Source organism: Elgaria multicarinata, chromosome 5 (genome assembly GCF_023053635.1).
Source record: "Elgaria multicarinata webbii isolate HBS135686 ecotype San Diego chromosome 5, rElgMul1.1.pri, whole genome shotgun sequence".
Classification (NCBI taxonomy): domain Eukaryota; kingdom Metazoa; phylum Chordata; class Lepidosauria; order Squamata; family Anguidae; genus Elgaria; species Elgaria multicarinata.
Window position 1 is genome coordinate 111,195,327 of NC_086175.1, and position 19,206 is coordinate 111,214,532.

Below are 19,206 nucleotides of genomic sequence, written 5' to 3' on the forward strand. Positions count from 1 at the left end.
TAATCCGTGCCATGTGCCCAGACAACACCCCCCCCCCCAATGCCCTTTCCTCAAGAGCGCCTTCACCGGGACTAATACCCGATTTGCCTCGCAGTCTGCGGGTCTCCCCCCGCAACCCTCGCCACGTCTTTTCAGATCACTCCTTCCAACTACAATCCCCATCTCCCTCCCCCCACGGCCCTCCGCAGCCAAGAGCCGAGGCCAAAATCGGTGCCCACGTCGCCGTCGGGGAGGGGGTGGGGGGCTCAGCAGCTCCTGCAGTCGGGGAGGCCCAAGCGCCAGCCGCAGTGACCGCGGCAGCCACCGCGTGTGCGTGAGGCGGAGAGCGAGTGGATGGCGGGGCTGCCGCCGCCCCCTTAGCCGGCCTATGGGCTTGGCCCCGCGGGCTGGACGCGCCGAGCAGCCGTCGGGGCTGCAGCATGCCGAACCCGAGCGGCCTCGACAAGGCGCTGAAGATGTCGCTGCAGAGGAAGACCCGGATCCACTCGGCTGCGGGTAAGGCTGGGGACGGGACGGGACGGGGGTGGCCGGCCGGCCGGGGAGCGCCGCCCGGCTCCCCTCCCACGCCGCTCCCGCGTCTCCGCGATCCGCCGCCGGCTCCTCGCTCTAGCTGGCGCCGCGGCAGCCGCAGCCGCAGCCGCGCGCCTCCATGTAGAGCACGGGATGCATCTTCTTCCATGTCGGGCTTTCAGGGCGTTATTACGCCACTTCCCCTCTCCTCCTTCTCGCCATCGGCCAGCTCGTGTGAATGCATTTTGTTTGGGGATGGGGGGGGGGGGGAGAATGATCGGCTTTTTTGCGGTACGTGCGAAAAGGAAGGATGGCCGGGGTGGGGGTGGGGGAGAGGCAGTTGCCAATCTCTTTGAATCGATCGGTTTCCAGTTTCGCTTTTAGTGCTTCTCCGATGAGAGGATTTTGCTTGTGGTTGGGCCCAAATGCTGAATTGCTCGCTCGAATTGACCGCGGGATTTTAGCTGCAGAACTGGTGTGTGTGTGTGTGTGTGTGTGAGAGAGAGAGAGAGAGAGAGAGAATAGGCGAGCGTGCAGGTCCTAATGCAGCCTTGAATGCAATAGTAATACACTTGCAAGAGGGGATTTCCCCCTTCAGAGGAGGGGTTCTCCTCAAGACCCGTAGCAGGGGAGGGAAAGGGTTAACCGCTGGCTGCTGCGATTCCCGTAATTATTTATAAAACCGCCCCCATGCTTTTTACATAACCGAGCCCGCCACAACCTGCAAGTTAAATGCAAGGATGCGATTAATGTCAGCTCTGGTCAGTGGAGGCTGGTGGCTCTGATTTCGGTGGGGCTGTGAAGCCATTCTGGCTTTCAGTAAGCACCACACAGAACTCTATCGGAGCTATCCAAAGTGCTGGACCAATTTTGAAGTTCTGGCTAGTTCTGAGTGAAAACCAGAATGGATTCAGAGCCCCCCCAAAATCAGAGTTACCCGCCTCCACTCTAGGTGCATCTGTGGCGCACAGATGCACCTATAGATTCATGAACAGCGGTATCAAGACAGGGACAGCCCGATTTCCTCTCTTTGTGTATATAAACAGCACTTCTGCTCTCCACCTCCTGTTGCTACACCATGGCTGCAGTTCTAGGCACACTGAATTGAGGGTAAGTGGAATGCACTTCAAAGTAAACATGCAAAGGAGCAGGCTGCTCATCAGTTACCTGTTAGGGTTCCATAGCATTATTTGCCAGTGTTCCCCCCCACCCACCCACCAAATATAAGGCCCTTGACATTCAAATGGTGTGTTTCCTGTGGGTGCATCTGTATTTGCCACAGGGACTATATTTATTAATGGTATAGAAATGGACTTGAATCAAGCTGTAATCTGTAACTGGGCTGTTTAGTAGGAAGAAGAAACTTAAAAGTCATGGTTTAAGAGGAGAGGTTCTATTATGGATTGGTAAATGGTTAAAGAACACAACAGAAAACAGAATAGGAATTAAATTACTGGCCAGTTCTTTCAATGGAGGAATGATAGGGCTCTCACTTGCTTGCCCACCTCTGGTCACTCTTGTTGACTTAATAAAGCCAGCTTTTGAGGGAAGGAGGCTTGCTGGGGCTAATATTGATACTGGGTGATGGATAGGTACCTCCTACTCACCTTGAAGGTTTGGCACTCCCACCTGCAGCCAGGAGTAGGTCTTTTGGAGTAGACATTTTGACGCCAGAGGCAGAAAATCCAGACACCTCCCCCTCCTGCTAATGAACACAGGGCACAATCTATTGGGCAGTTTTCCTGCATGAGGCCTGTCAAGATGAATGTTAGTTAGAGGGAGCAGGCCATTTAGGGAGCGGGCCGTAGTTCGCTGGTAGAGCCCCTGCTTTGAGCTTCTCTACACCAGTGAATTATCACACTCGTGATTGGCAACTCATGGAAGTTTGTGGGCCCATTACACAACATCATCAGCATCCGGCACCCCTCCTGCGCCATTTCACTTTTACTCTGCTTCAAAAAACACCGGTGATAATCAAATGTGAAATAAAAGCTGCAAAAAAATAGCGTGTAATGTCAGTGTAGCACAGTATTTCAGCCACTAGATGGCACTGTCTCATGAAAAACATAAGGGAATTGAAATGGAAGGTGGCCTCCCCTGTCTGCCTGTATAATGGCGCCGATTGCAATTCTGCGAAGTATGTGGAAGCAGGAAGCCCTGGTAAGGCAGTGGGACTTTCCCTTAATCTAAAGAAGCCCTTTTCACATTGAAGGTCCCAGGTTCAATCTCTGGTATCTCCAGGTAGGGCTGGAAAAACTCCTCTGTGAAACCCTGCAGAGCTGCTGCCAGTCAGTGTCGACAATACTGGGCTAGATGGACCAAGGGTCTGACTCAGTATAAAGCAGCTTCTTATGTTATAAACATTAAGGGAGCAAGCTTATAAATGTTTAGAAGAAAAAGGTTTTACAACTCCCAGAATGTGTTCCACTTAGGGTGACCATATGAAAAGGAGGACAGGGCTCCTGTATCTTTAACAGTAATGTAGGAAAGGGAATTTCAGCAGGTGTCAATTGAAATGGGTGAAATTCCCTCTTCATCACAACAGTTAAAGCTACACTAGCTATAGTAGAGTGGCCAGATACAAAAGAGGGCAGGGCTTCTGCAGCTTTAACTGTTGTGATGAAGAGGGAATTTCACCCTCTTCAATTGACACCTGCTGAAATCCCCTTTTCTACATTACTGTTAAAGATACAGGAGCCCTGTCCTCCTTTTCATATGGTCACCCTAGTTCCACTCCCTGCCATCTACAGCACTCGAAATATGTCATCAGAAGTGGCTTGTCTTTGCTCAGAACTTCCACAGTTTAAGAAATGAGGCTTTAAATCCAACTCATGGTACCTTTGGATTGAGAACCTTTGGGAAACACTAAGAGAAATTGATTTTAGGAGGTGTTTAATAAGTAAATTCCATAAATCAATGATCGAGAAGAGGTGAGCTTCCTAGGAGGGGGCGTGACTACCCTCTAGAGATAGCCAAAGGAAAGGCAGTGAATGAGTCTGCCTTTCTTTCATACATTCAGTCTCATAGAATAGAGTGCTGTATTTCAGCGAAGAACTAATGAGTCTGTTAATGTGCTCGCTAGAATCACATCTGCAATGTCATTGGAAAGACATCAGCCCGTGAGCCAATTTTCCCCGCATTGAAACTCAACCGTCGCACTGGGTTGGTACAGATACTGTTGAGCATCTTGGAGTGGCTGAAATCCCACATCTCTAATCCTGTAATTTGGCTGTATCCAGATGTGACACTAGGTAGATACCTTTAATTATGCCTTCAAAGAAACTCTTAGACACTCGGCCAACTAGACATGAGATTAATGCACGGATGGGGAACATGTGATCTTCTAGATGTTGATGGACTGCAACTCCCATCATCCCTCCCACTTAGCCTGGCTAGGCTGATGGGAGTTACAGTCCCTACCCCTGGATTAATGTAACAAGCTGCTTTGTAACTGAAGAAGCTGCTTCATAATGGTCTTGCTACCCTGCCCATAGGAGAGTATTGTGTATTCTTTTCCAGGCCTGCACAGGTCTGGAGCCTAAGGCTGCAGTCCACTTACCTGGGATTAGGCCCTGTTGAATGCAATGGTATTTACATCTGAGTAGACATGCATAAGAGTGCACTGCAAAAGATTGATTTTGGCTTCCCCCAAAACTGCAGCATTGGCATCTACAGATTTAGAATTTTCTGGCCCTGCAAAAATTCCTCGTTGTAATGGCTTGATGGTAGCCGCTAAAAGCCTGCTCAAGCGATCTAGAGGGATGCAGTCCACTTCCAGAAAAGCAGTGCTGCTCACCTGCGTCATTGGCTTTTTGGCTTGCCTTAAGTTTTATTTCAGGGGTTGACACTTGCCCTGAATCCTTCGGTGGGGCAGATTAACAACCTAAATCCATACATTTGATATCGGGGAACTGTTTTATTAGTGCTTCGGCTTTCAGGTTTTGTGGTGGGGGGCAAAGAGATTTTTGCAACAGACGGAAAAGCCACAACATGGGGGGAATCTGCACGTCGTTCCGAGATCGCTTCTAAGCGACCCCAGCGCGGCGTGAAAGCGAGCATGTAACTGGCCTTTGGAAGAGCTGACGAAGAGACGTCCTTCCTGCCGCCCCCGCCCCCCGCCGCCTCCCGCAGACCTCCTCGCCGGCTGGGACGGAGAGCTCGGGGGAAGAAGGTGGGGTGGAGAGCTTCTTCCGCTCTCAACCCCGCCTTCTTCAGCCGAGCTCTCCTCGCCGGGCGGCAAGGAGGTCTGCGGGTGGCGGCGGCGGCGGCGGGAAGGAGTCTCTTTGTGGGTTCTTCCAAAGGCCAGTTACACGCTCGCTTTCACGCCGCGCTGGGGTCGCTTAGAAGCGATCTCGGAACGACGTGCGGATTCCCCCCTGATTTGCATGTGGATCAGAGGAGGCTGGTGGCTCCGATGTCAGTTGGGCAGTGAATCTGCTCCAGGTTTCAGCCAGAAGCCTAAAGGAGCTACCCAAGGTGCTTCACAGCAGATGCTTGGAGCTCCATCTGTGAATGGAAGGAGCCCATATATAGAAGGGCAGCTCAGGGTTCCAACCTCCGTCCATTTGGAATTACGATACTTTTTCACAGTAGGAAAGAAAAAAATGCATTTGTAGGCGAAATCCTATCATTGCAACTGCTCAACACAAATATTTTATTTTATTTATTTATTTTATTTTAAAGATTTCTAGGCAGAAGCTACTATGCAAGCATTTTTCACCATTCAACCATGAATTATATTATTGCTTTTAAAGGACTACACTGTGTACAAAATGCTTTACAATTCTTATGTATTTATTGCCTTGTTACCATTTTGGCTGTTTTGTTTATTGTGGATGAATGTATAACCTGTTCTGGTTTGCATAGGCATCTGATGGTAGGCAAAAGGGTTACGAAATTTCACTCCTTCCTTGGAAAGTCATATTCTTCAGCTAAGGAGAAAAGTAGACACACCATCATTGTAGTTTGAATTGATACAAAAACAGAACACTATCTAGGCATTTTCACTGGAGTTAGCTAAAACTGAATCGAGGCTGGTGGGTCCTATGTCAGTGGAGCAGTGAATTTGCTCTGGGTTTCAATCAGAACTCTAAAGGTGCTGTCCAAGGTGCGAAGCTATAGAGTTCTGACTGAACCCTGGGGCAGCTTCATAGCCCCACTGACATTGGAGCCACCAGCCTCCACTATTGTGGGGAGACTCAAGATTAACAGCCTGACTTTTTTATACTGTTGTTTTTAAGTTTTTAAATTTTGTATACTTTTAATGTTTACTATTTTTAACTTTTGTAAACTGCCCAGAGAGCTTTGGCTATGGGGCGGTATAGAAATGTAACAAATAAATAAATAAATATTTATTCAGAGTTTAGTGCATTTAAACCAGGTATGTGTATGTGTGTGTGTGTGGGGTGTGTGTGTTAGGGACTTCAGGCTTGTCACATCTACTTTGTTTTGTACTAGAATCCTAAGATCTGCCAGCCATAGCCAGGTGCAAAAGATATACACTTTGCATGCAAGAACAGAGTGCCTCTGAGCACATTCTCAGCCTAGGAATTGCTTTTCAGTAACAGAACTGACCTGAGGTCATAGACCTTTGAGACATTAATCCATTCCTGGTTACCCCGAGTTTTCTTCATTTCAGCAGCCTAATTTAGCTGAGTGGGGAATCATTTTGTTGTTGCTACTGGTAGTCAGAAATCCTTGCTGATCTACTGCAAACCAGCCAAAGATCTACCAGTAGATCCTGATCTACCTCCTGGCTGGCCCTGATTTAACCCTGATGCACACCTGTCTCCTCAACCTGGTGCCCTCCAGATGTGTTGGACTATAAATCAGCATGTTTAGGATGTTTAGGACGTTTCTCCTAATAGTTAGCTGAAACCCCGCTGGCTAGGTTCACGCAACGTGACAACCCCAGAGTATGGGTTGTATTTATTTATTTATTTATTATTGCATTTATATCCCGTCTTTTTTCCTGCAAGGAACCCGGCGGCATTTATTTATTTATTTATTACATTTTTATACCGCCCATCACAACAACAACCCTGTGAGGTGGGTTGGGCTGAGACTCTGTGACTGGCCCAAGGTCACCCAGTGGGTTTCCATGGCCGAGTGGGGACTAGAACCTGGATCTCCCAACTCCCAGTCTGACACTCTAGGGGGTTGTTGTGCTGTAGGAAACCAGCTACACTAACAAACCATGGTTTCTTAACCAGGACCAATCTATGAAGAAAACCCATGGTTTATTGTTGGGTTGTGAACTCTGGGTTATTTGTGGTTACCAAGCCATGGTTTGTAGCATGGCTGGGTTCACACAATGCAACAACCCACAATTTAACATCAACCCACGATTCAATAACAACTCATATTCGACTTATACGCTGGGTTGTCATGGTGTGTGAACCAGGTCAATGTTTCTAGTCCTATCCTCTAGTTTGCCCCATCATCTTCATGACAACCTTTGAAGACTGCTACCATGTCTCCTCTTAATCTTCTCTTTCCTAGGCTAAACATTCCCAGTTCTTTCAACCGTTGCTCACAGCTCTTGGTTTCTAGGCGTCTCACTATCCCAGTTCCCCTTCCCTAGACATACTCTATGTTGTCAATTTCCTTCTTAAAATATTGGGTTCTAATAATGAATATATAGTGGTTATGCTAAGAGCCTGCAGATGAGAGACAGCATTTTAGTATATTTCTATATTGAGCTATACCCAGGGGAGAAACAAATGAACAAACCATGTCTCAAACTACTCTAAACCTGGTTTAAGAGTGGCATAGAAAAAAACCCAAATCCTGCATCCTTTAGAGCCATAAATTCAAATGGCTGTAATAAGAGGCCCTAAATAGATTTAGATTTAAATTATTCTCTAAGAAGCATTTGTCTCCTTTGTGTTGAAGCCACAAGACAGCAAAGCCTTCCATCTTTTCCTTCCTGACTCTTTTAAGTTTTAAAAATAAGCCCCTGTCAATATCACACTAGGTGGTTGGTTGCAAATTGCATTCCACCCTCCCCAAAAAACCCCATCACTTGGGGCTTGCAAAAATCTAGAGGTCAAATGTTAGCACCATTAATATTGATTAAAATAAAGGAGTGCTGTTGCAATCCTTTGTGATCTCTCCCCAGTGGACATCAGACATCAGTACCAAAGCAGTAATTACAGTAACACTCTTCAAAGTTTGCAAGATTGAACTATAAGGGTTAGATATGATGGTGCAGAACCATTGTCCTTATAGGGGAGTGTTTATTTATTTACAATATTTCTATACTGCTCAATATCTAAAAAAAAAAAAAAAAAAGATTCCAGAGCGGTGAACATAGGTATAAATGGTAAAAAGAAAGATTAAAAAAAATTGTTCAATTTAAAATAAAGGAGCAGAAAAAGTGGCTGGTCAGTTTGGGAAGGCTTCTTGGAACAGAGTTGTTTTCAGGAGGTGCCAGAAGCAGCCTAGTGTTGGCACTTGCCTGACCTCCAGGGGCAGGGAGTTCCACAGAGGAGGGGCCACTATACTAAAGGCTCTCCATGCCACAGAAGACAATTGGACCCCCAATGACAAAGCTGGATTTAGGAGCATCCTTTGGCATTCTGGCCCTGTAAATGCTCTAAACCAGGAGGGCAGAACCTCATGCCTGGGTGCTAGACTTGACTCTCTAGAAGTCCTAATCTGGCCCTATGGGGCCCTCCAGAAGACCACACCCCTTCTGGCCCCAACCCTTTCTTCAAACCACTGATGGTTTGGTGGTTTCCCAGATTTTGTGCAATTCCCCTGCCACCAATTGTAAATGGTTAGAATTAGGGATGTGCTCCGCTTCTAATCGGACCGGAGAAGCAGTAGCGGAGCAGGGGGCTTCGCCTGCCCTTAAGGCGGAGGCGAAGAGGATTGGGGGGCCGGCGGAGCGTGGCGAAGAGGATCGAGGTGAAGGCTGATCCTTCGCCTCGATCCAGAGCTCCGCCGGAAAGGTAAGTGGGGTTTACCGGGCCCTGCCGCTGTCGCTGTCGCCCATGCGGCGACGGCAGCAGGGCCCGGTAACGCCCCCCGCCCTCCTCTCCCTTACCTGCCTCCGTCCGCGGTCCGTCAGCGTCTCCAATTGAGCCCGTGGTTCCAGCAGGAAGTTTGGGCCGCACTTGCGGCCCAGACTTCCTGGTGGAACCACGGGCTCAATTGGAGACGCTGACGGACCGCGGACGGAGGCAGGTAAGGCCCCCCTCCTCCTTACCGGGCTCTGCCGCCGTCGCCGCATTGGCGGCGATGGCGGCAGGGCCCGGTAACCCCCCCTATGGGGGGGGACCGGAGTTCCGATCCGGATCCGGAGCTCCGAGCGGAGCGGAGTGGGCACAGGCAGAGTGGGGGCGGGGCGGAGCGGGCCGATCCGAAAATGGCGGATCTTAAAGTGAAGCGGAGTGGGGGGTCCGTGCACACCCCTAGTTAGAATGCCTCTCCTAAGGCTTAGTTACTGGTTGTAACAGCTTTAAGCTAAAAATGTGCTGGCAATTTTGTTTCGTTTTTTTGCCTCTGCCCTTTTGCCTTGGGCTGGAATGCAGCCCCCGAGAACTTATCCAAAATGGAATCTGACCCTCAGGGTGAAAGAGGTTGGCCATCTCTGTTCTAAAAACATTGGCGTGTCCTTTTCCAAGTCTTGTGCAGCCGTGTCTCTCTCACTCTGCACAATAGTTGATGTGCCAGCTCAGGAAAAAATTGCAGGGCCTGGCTTCAGAACAGAAATAATCCCTGGTGGGATAATATGATTTCCCCCCATCTGTAGATGGATTAGTTGGGGAATGACATCTGGATTCTCCTTTGCTCCTCTGCCAGCTTTGCAGTAAAATGATTACCTGAAAAGCCCCTGCCGCTGATTCAGAGAAAAATTAGCCATGCTTAAATTCCATTTAAATCAACAGGACAAATCAATCAACAAGAAGTTAGTTATGAGTATGATACTTACCATTTACTTCAATGGGACTTATGCAATTACTTTTCTTTGGACCAGGGGCATAGAATTATACTAAAATGCAAATTCATACTATCATTGTAGAAATAAATTCTTAAAACATTTTCATTTTCACATGCCTGGTTAACTAGTTACAAATGTGTTGATTTTGTGAGCAATGGAAAATTAGCAACTTTTAGAAATGGTTCAGACGTAACACTAAAACATGGTTTGCAAAGCATAGTTCTCCATAATGTCTGACGCAGTACTAGCCAACAACAAACCATGGTTGCTGTGTGCCTGCCAAACCAGGATCTGAAACTATAGGTTAAAGCTAGTTTCTGAACCACTGTTTGGACAAGCCATGGATTGGGACATGCCTTTGCTCTTTGGTCTATTGCTTGGGAGAGTATCTGGGGAAAAAGAGAAGCCACACAAACTGTGGCTTGCCTGTACATCTGAAGTCAGGAAGTCCCACCAAAGTCTCTACTACATGATTATACTGAGTGTGTAGATTGGGTCTTGGGTCTTGGGAATTACAAATGCTTTGGCACTTGTCCCAAATGCAATCTAAAACATCTTGTGAAAGTTGCTAAGAATGTGTTTGAGCCAGAATGCAAAACGAGTCACAATCTTAATATATGTTGGTAAATTCACAAGACCGACTGAAAACATGCTACTATAGCTATTAAGGGAGGCAACTCCTATTGACTTTGCTCTGTAAAAATAAATTGGCAGCAACTGCCGTGTGAAGATGTCATTGCCCCTGGAGAACAGATAAATATCGACAACGTTATGGTAGGTTAAAAACCAGGATTTTATTTATTTATTTATTTATCTATCTATTAGTAGTAATACTTTTATACTGCCTAATATACTAAAATTTCTAAGTGGTGTAAACATACACATATTAAAAATCACATTTAAATACACTATTAAAAATAATTTCAACTGCAGTAACACTACAAAACAATACAAAGAACAGTAAGTTTGAGCAGTCTATGACTAATCACAATTAATTACATGCCAGAGAAAGCCTGGGTGAACAAGTGCATTTTCAGGAGGCAGTTGAAAAACAGATGACCACGACTCTCACTGTCTATAAAAAATAACCCCATATTGACCAAAACACTTAACATAGGGACAGAAACACTGCAGTAGTGCTAACAATTAAAAAAACACCAGATTTCTTTCAGTCAGACAATTCCAAAAACTCATTTTAAAACAAATACTGCTAGGTATTTGTTTTTTAAAAAATGGCTTTGCTCTGCTTCCTTTTACAGCAGCCTGACATGCATAAATTAAACAAGTGTAGCAGCTTATCCCACCATTTTATCTTCATGCTAGGGAAAACTTCAACTGCTAGGAGAGCAATCCTATGCACTTTAGACAGTATCAGGAGGTGAGTGGGTGGAGACATAGAATTGTTTGTTTTCTAGGATCTGAGGTCAGAATCAAGGCTCGGAGCCCAGAAATCGCGTCTCCCACCCCTCCCCCTCAGAGCCAGCATGATTCTCTACTTGCCGGCTACATGGAGATGGGGAAAGGGGGTGGTCTCAGGGCCAGAGAGGGGGAAGCTGTATTATGCACCTTCCTGTGCATGTCCCCATCTCCTTCCCTCCCGCTTGTAAGCGCCGTGGCTAGATGGGTGAAGTTGCCCATCTAGCAAAAATGCAAGGTGGCAGGAACATGGAGGTGCTGATAGTCTCTGTGCTCAGGCCACCCTACGTTGGATACTCAGCTGCCACTGACTTTGGAGGCTGCCGACTATCACCATAGGATTGTGCCCTAAATTGCTTATAGGTGCCAGAGTGAGGCCAGTGGAAAAACTGGCAACTCTAAATACTTACTACACTGAACCCATGTATACATATACATATTTATTTATTACATTTTTATACCACCCAATAGCTGAAGCTCTCTTAGATGTTCCCAACCCTTGCTTGGTCCACCATGGAACTGATGAAATAGACTCTTGCCCTCAAAAGCTTATGCTAGCACACGGTGTCTGCATTTTTGCTGTCCCCACCCAGAGTGCTTCGGCTATGGGGTGGAATATAAATGTAATAAAATAAATAAATAAATACCCTTCAGCAAATCTGCTTCCTTTGGCACTGTACTATCTCATCAGGCCACAATGCAGTACTATAGGAACCTTGAAAGCAGTCTTATACTTGCTCAGATTCTACATTGGTCCATCTCTACTTGGAATGGGAGCCAACCTCCAGGGTCTCAGGCAGAAGAGTTCTTTCCCATCACGTGCTCTTTGATCCTTTTAACTGGAGATGCCAGTGACTGAACCTGGGGCTTTCCGTGTGAAAAAAGCATTGAGCTGTGATCCCCTCCTGTACAACATTTGCATTAATCACGGGGATGAATGAATCTGTCAAGTTTGACTTTGCATGTTTCTCTCATTTTTCCAAAGCTAAGTTCATTCCATCCTGTTTCTGTATCAGGTTGCATTAAAAAAAAAAAAAAAAAAAAAAACGAGCACAAAAATTCATGTGTATTTTTTATGTGCACTTCTGAAATGTACACATTTTGTATGAATTTTCCAAATTACACACATTTTTTGCAGGCCATTTCCCTTAAGATAAAGCCATCTTGTGCACACTTTTCTGTGATGTACACCTTTTCGATGTGCAAACTTTGGGAAACCCCAGAAATGGACATTTAACTGCATTATTATTATTATTATTATTATTATTATTATTATTATTATCATTATTATTATTATTTATTTATATAGCACCATCAATGCATTCAGATTTGTTTATGATTCTGGGGGGAATTTGGTGAGTTTGCATAAATATGTTTTGTATATACAGATATGTATTTGCATATGTTTTGTATATGCAGATAAAGGTGCACATTTAAAAACAATACCTATAAGTTCATTAGAAATAAAATACATCTCACTATAATGGAGAAGACTGACCAGGTGACCCAGATGCCTTCTCAGTCTGCTGACCAGGTGCTAAGTGTTGATGGATGATTTCTCTGGAAGTGACTTCCTTGGGGTTCTTTGACTTTAAACTGGACTTGTACTGGACAGCCTATCAAGCAGAGGACACCTTCAAATAGAGAACTGTCCTCTGTAAAGGTGGACACCAGGCCAGCCTACTCTGCAGCATGACAAAGGCAGCATATAAAAGTGTGTGGTTTACAACTCAAAGATACTGGAAGAGCTCTCCAGACGTCAGAGGTGCAGCATCAAATTTGCAACTTTCTTCCCTAGCCTCAGTTGTGAATTGGATTTTGCTTGCCCTTTCATTTAGCATATATGAACTTTTCTTCTGTGTCTGCCTGCAGTTGCTCCTTAATCTAGTGTTTTCCCTCCTGAGCCTTTGGGAGGGATTGCAAGTGGTCTTATTAAAAACTTTATATTGATAGGTCTTAACCTTTCCTACACACATTGTACTGTGATATAGAAGTGTGTGTATCTGTGGAGAGTAGAAACAAGGCTTGCGAATTTCTTATAGCTTCAGTGCTCTTTGCATAATGTTTCCACATGGTTTATTGGGGTAGTTGTGATGCAGGTGTAAATCATAGAGCAGAGGGTGAGAAGACATAAAATCTATCCAGCAGTGCTGGCTTCAGGTTTTTGAGAGCCTTTGGACCAGCCCCGTTTAATGGACCCCCTCCCCTCTACCTTCTCATTGTCATTGTCACCCTTGCTTGCTTGCCAGGCAGAAAGCCAGTGAGCAAATAGGCCGTGGCATCTACTGCTCCTCCTTCACACCATGACTGTTGTTTGGACCAGAGTGAGAAGCAAGTGAACACGCAGGTTGCAATGGTGAACCATAGAATCATGGAATAGTAGAGTTTTAACGGGCCTACAAGGTCATCAAGTCCAACCCCCTGCTCAAGGCAGGAATCCACCTTAAAGCATACCTGACAGCCCACAACCCTCTACGTAATTGGTTCCATTGTCGTACTGCTCTAACAGTCAGGAAGTTTTTCCTGAAGTCTAGCCGGAATCTAGCATCCTGTAACTTGAGCCCATGAAGAGGAGGAGCAACTCCAGGGGCCTCTTGTCAGTGGGCATCCACTGAGGTGTGGCCCTCGACAGGTGCCTGACCATGCCTACTTTTGATGCTGGCCCTGCCATCCAGCCCCCTGCCCAAAGACAGGCTATCTGCTCCCACTTCCCAGATTGGCCAACATAATCCAACTGCAATTTGCCATAAGCAGAGATAAATGGCATCCAGGGTTGCTCAGCGTTGCCCCCTTCTGTGGCATTGTGGGAATGTCAAGTGTCCACTGCTGTTGCTTGGGTAAATATAGGCCAGGGAGCGCGGGCAAGCAGGAAGGATACTGGGCCTCAGCTGCTGCCCAAGGATGCCAGGTGCTGAAGGGCAAAAAGCTTCAGATGACTCACTCAAGATATCTTGGGGTGTTGGTGTGGCAAAATAGTACTACAACAATGAAATGTTGGAAAAGAGGAGGGTGGACAGAGGAAAGGGGGCGGGGTTAAGCCTGGCCCTGTGAAGAGGGTGCTGTGTAGGTCAGTGGGACAGGGAAAGAACCGGATTTGGAGAGAATGACACGGGACAGAATGGCTGTGAGGAGCACTGGGAGACCTGCAGCTAAAGAACGAGATCACCATCTGTCTTAAAGAACAAGATATAGATCTTCAGTGACCAGGAAAGGCAGAAAGCGAACTGCTACAATTGTTAAAGGGTTATTAGAGATTATAGGGATATTAGTTTTGTGGGTAATGTTCATAAAAATTGTAATTCTCTTCACAATTATAAAAATTGCTAATGTTTACCAGTGTCTGCTGGAATTTGTCCAGTACTTCTCAGATTTTCCTATAAAGAACCATCACATTGGCCACCAGGGACCCACAAGTGAGGCCCCAGGGTCTTCAGATCTAAAGGCAAAACTAGGTGTGATGTTAGTCATATGGTTAGCTTTGGTTTGCATGCTTGTTTAAAACATAAAAAGCGACCACTTCTAAATTTGCATTAGCAGAGCTAATTTTTAAATGTTTCACACTTAATTAGAATTGTGTTAGAGAGACCCAGAAGTCTTCTCCTTGCTGCTTTCTTTTTTGCATGGGAGGGAGGTTGGAATTGTTTTTTGCTGGGGTTGACACCCTGGAGTCCATTGTCAGATACATTCAAATCTTGGATTGCTCCATTGATTTCTATAGGCAGCTCTCATGCTCATCCCTGAGGACATTTAAAAATAGCTTCTCAGTGTGAACCAGAAATGCATTTATCCAGAAAATAAGATGATTCTTCTTGCCCTTTTTTGATCTTTGTGCTTCTTCTCCTATCCTATTTTACTCATTTTTCTTGGAGGATGAAAGAGAATAAGGGCACAATCCTATGCATGTTTAGACAGAAAAATATCCTACAACTCCCAGCATTCCAAAGACAGTAGGACTTTCCCCCCTGTTTAAACATGAATAGGATCATGTTCTAAATGGAGCAAGGTACAAGGGAGGAAGAGATGTAGAGATATAGTAGGGTGACCATATGAAAAGGAGGACAGGGCTCCTGTATCTTTAACAGTTGTATTGAAATTTCAGCAGGTGTCATTTGTATATATGGAGAACCTGGTGAAATTCCCTCTTCATCACAACAGTTAAAGTTGCAGGAGCTATACTAGAGTAACCAGATTTAAAAGAGGGCAGGGCACCTGCAGTTTTAACTGGTAGGATGAAGAGGAAATTTCACCAGGTTCTCCATATATACAAATGACACCTGCTGAAATTCCCTTTTCAACACAATAGTTAAAGATACAGGAGCCCTGTCCTCCTTTTCATATGGTCACCGTAGATATGAGCCTAATCCACACCAGCCGTTTATTCCAGAATAGTATTGAGGTCATCCCTATCATACCACATGACTCACAGCTGATCCCGCAGTGATTTAGGGATGACCCCTCAGTTTTCCCAGGATATCGATGACAGCTTTTGTCCCGGTTCCCCCCCTGCTCTCGTAAAAATCTCGAGGCGCACAGCTGGTGTGCCCTCCCCTCATGAAGCTGTTGCTGTTCCTCGCAAGTAGCAGGGCTCAGCGAATAGGCAACCAGCTGTGCGGAGTGAGTCCGTGGGTATCGGGGGTGAGGAGAAGAGCATTGTTGACACATTCTGGATGGGTCTCGGGGTCTTTCAGTTCCGAGTGTGTGTGTGTGTGTTTAAAAAACCTCATCTTCGCACAGAATGGCAACTCTGCTCTTGCGCAAGAATCAGGAGTTGTTTTAAAAAAAGTTCACCCCAGAACGGCTCTCCTTAAATTGCGGGCAAACTCTCTGGCGTGTGCCCCATGAGGGACGATCACTGAAGCAGAAAACTTCCAATTGTCCCTCCCCCCATCCCAAAAGGGCTCTAGGTGTAGATGAGCCCATACCCACCTTCCACTTTCCCTCTGTGCTCTTTTCCTTCTCTTTCACTTAGCTTGTCCTGTCATTGATCAGCGGTTTCTTGAAGTCCCCTGGGCTGCACTGGCCACATCCAGCCAGCTGTTTCCATTCCTCTTCCCCCAATTCCATGACAACTGAGCCTGTTCACTCCGCATTAACCTATTTTCTGGTCCTTACCCAATTATAAGTTTCCCCCCCTGATGCCTTTCCATGCCCAAACGCTCTTCCTGAACTGTTATCTCTGGAGCTTCCTCTGAGGACAAGGCATCAGGATCCTCTGAGCCATCCAGGACTGTAAAATTATGCTGGATATTGTATTTCATCCCTCTCTGTCCTAGGAACAGAGGAAGCTGCCTTATACTGAGTCAGTCCATCTAACCCAGTATTGTTGACCATGACTGGCAGCAGATGTCAGGTAAGAGTCTTTCTCAGCCCTACCTGAAGACGCTGGGGATTAAACCTGGGATCTTCTGCATGGAAAGCAGGGTCTCTATGGCTTCTGAACACCTAGCCACGAAAAGCCAGAAGAAGAGAAATCCAAAGCTGAGGGCTAGCCATCCCTTGCCACCGTCTTACGCTAGTAGATAAGCCCAGGAAATTTAAATACTTGTTCAGGCTGTCTACTTCTTCCATTCATGAAGAAGCCGGTTTCTGGTTCCATGGTGGGCATAATCTGCCCACTGGAGAATTGTTCTACAACAGCCTTTCGAAACCTGGGGCTCATCTACACTAAGCAGGATATTCCACTATGAAAGTGGCTTGAAAGTGGTATATAAAAGGCAGGAGCCACACTACTGATTTATAGTGGTATTGAAGTGCACTGCAGGATCTACACTACTGCTTTATAGTGGTACTGATGTGCACTGACAACTGTTGAGGTCCATGACACATCTACACCAAGCAGGATATAACACCATGAAAGTGGTATGAAAGTGGTATATGGTATGTGCCGTGGGCCCCAACAGTTGTCAGTGCACTTCAGTATCACTATAAAGCAGTAGTGTGGCTCCTGCCTTTTATATACTATTTTAATATCGCTTCCATAGTGGAATATCCTACTTGGTGTAGATGAGCCCCTGGTATCCTCCAGATGTTTTGGATGACAACTCGCAACATTCTTTACCATGTTGACTGGGATGAACGATGTGTGGTCCTCCAGGTATTTTAGCCTACAACTTCCATCAGCCATATCCAGCATCACCCATGGTGAGGGATCTTGTGAGTTGTAGACCAAAGCATCTGGAGGGCCACAAGTTGCCCACCCCTGTTTTAGAAATTCTACATTCAAGCATTGTTTTTCTTTTCATTGTATTTGGTTCAGTGTTGTTGTGTACATGAAACTCCATTCTTGCAAAGGTTAAAAAGTGAAAAAGGTAGGTTAAGAAATTAACTGCAGAAGCCTCCCTTAAGAAGATTGGTGAGGCTTTAGCTATGAGTCTATTCCCTGGCTGAGTTACAGGCCCCCAAATAGAACTTCATTAGTAGGAAAGACAAGAACTAGATTAGTTGGAGAGACAAGAAAAGGTGATTAATGAACGGAGCTGGACATTTTTTCTCCCCATTTCTAGGCACCAGAATCACATTTTCTTTAAAAGTGACATCAATTTTTTAAGTGCCAATCCTAGACACAGCTGGAAGAATAGTTTAAATATCCCAAAGTGACAGCATCACATTCAAAGGTATGCAGTCCCCTGGCAATATCCCAGACTGATATTGAAAAACAAAAAACCAACTGAGGAAAAGAAAACCGATTGAAAGGTAAATATATACATTAAAAGACTGTGCTTATCTATCCTTTAAATGGAAAATGCCTGGGCATAGAGGAAGATACAAATGGATCAAAGCGTTTAAAAAAGCCAATTAAAAGATCAAGGACCAAGTTCTGAATGCGAGAGATAATTATAGGTAGCAAAGCAGGGATTAAAATAGAATAGATAGCAGGTATAGCCTGTCCTTAGGAACACAGTGATGACTGCCAAATTGCTGGAAGAGAAAGCAAGAGGGCAAAAGGCAGTGCAGGTGTGAAAAAGCAAAGAAAGGTGGTAGAAGAGAAAAAGGAAGGGAAGAAATATAATGAGAAAGGAGAGTATGAATCTAACCAACAGAGACTTAAACATCTCTGACAGCATGAGAAAGGTTGCTCTGTTAGTTATATAAGGAATGGGAAACATGGCACAGTGAAAGATTGTATTTTTGTTTGGACGGCTGTAAAAAGGCCCAAAAAAGTCACATGCCTAAGGTGTTTTATGAGGTTGTTGTGAGGATAGCATGTGTTAACCCAAAATAGGCACCTGGAGGGAGGAATGGAATCCAAGGTGTATCTACCTACATAGGTACGTATGTACGTAGTTACACAGGCATGTAGTTGCAATATGTGCAAGATGCCTAAATGTAGACATTTTAAATGAAAGTGGTTTGAAGACCTTAGCTGTACTGTGTGATCAGAAGAAACTGGGCAGAGGGGAATAGCTCAGGGTTACTTGAGGAGGTCTCTCTCTGTTGGAGGCTGTTGGCTCCAGTATCAGTGGGGTGGTACATCTACTCCAGATTCACCGCCCCACTGACATCGGAGCCATCAACTTCTCTCTCTCTCTCACACGCGCGCGCATGCACACACACATACACACACTCCCTTGCTACCCTTAAAAAGTGTCCTGTAGATCAGTTTTTTTGTAGGAGTGCCTACAAGGCATGCTTGTATACTTGTAAATAAAGTGTGGCCAGTGTAAATCACAATTCAATTGACTAGTGATTGGGGGTGAGAGTTTGAAACCGAACTACACGCTTGTAAACAGCTGATCAACAATTGATCACTTCAGAATATGAAGTGAAAGAGGACAGGTCAACTATATTTCATAGCTATGAAATTCCCTCTTCTCCATAACTGTTAAAAGGCCTGATCTGGCCAGTGTTACTTACTTCAGGAGCCCATTCCCCTTCCTAGGCAACAAGGGTGGGGAAGGTGTGGCCAACCAGACATTGCTGGACTGCAACTCCCATTACACCAAGACAATAGTGAGGAATGATGGGAGTTGCAGTCCAACATCTGGGGGAGCACTTGTTCCCCATCTCTGCTAGGCAACCCACTGTATAGCTCTTAAGAACATAAGAAGAGCCCTCCTGGATCAGACCAAGGGTCCATCTAGTCCAGCACTCTGTTCACACAGTGGCCAACCAGCCGTCGGCCAGGCACCAATGCAACAGAACTCTCCAACCCATGTTCCCCAGCAACTGGTGCACACAGGCTTAGTGCCTCAAATATTGGAGATAGCACACAACCATCAGGGCTGGTAGTCATTGATAGCCTTCTCCACCAGGGATTTATCCAACCCCCCTTTAAAGCCATCAAAATTGGTGGCCATCACTACATCTTCATAGAATCATAGAATAGCAGAGTT

The 19,206-nt window shown here is 45.7% G+C and overlaps 1 protein-coding gene across 1 annotated transcript in view; it reads left to right on the forward strand.

Moving 5' to 3' along the window:
• Window positions 1-405: 405 nt before the first annotated feature.
• ATP8A2 (ATPase phospholipid transporting 8A2) overlaps window positions 406-19,206 on the forward strand; it is a 464,367-nt gene continuing 445,566 nt past the window's right edge. Inside the window, exon 1 of the mRNA XM_063127035.1 lies at window positions 406-495. Coding sequence (XP_062983105.1) covers window positions 420-495 — 76 coding nt within the window. The 5' untranslated portion in view covers window positions 406-419. The remainder of the gene's footprint in view (window positions 496-19,206) is intronic.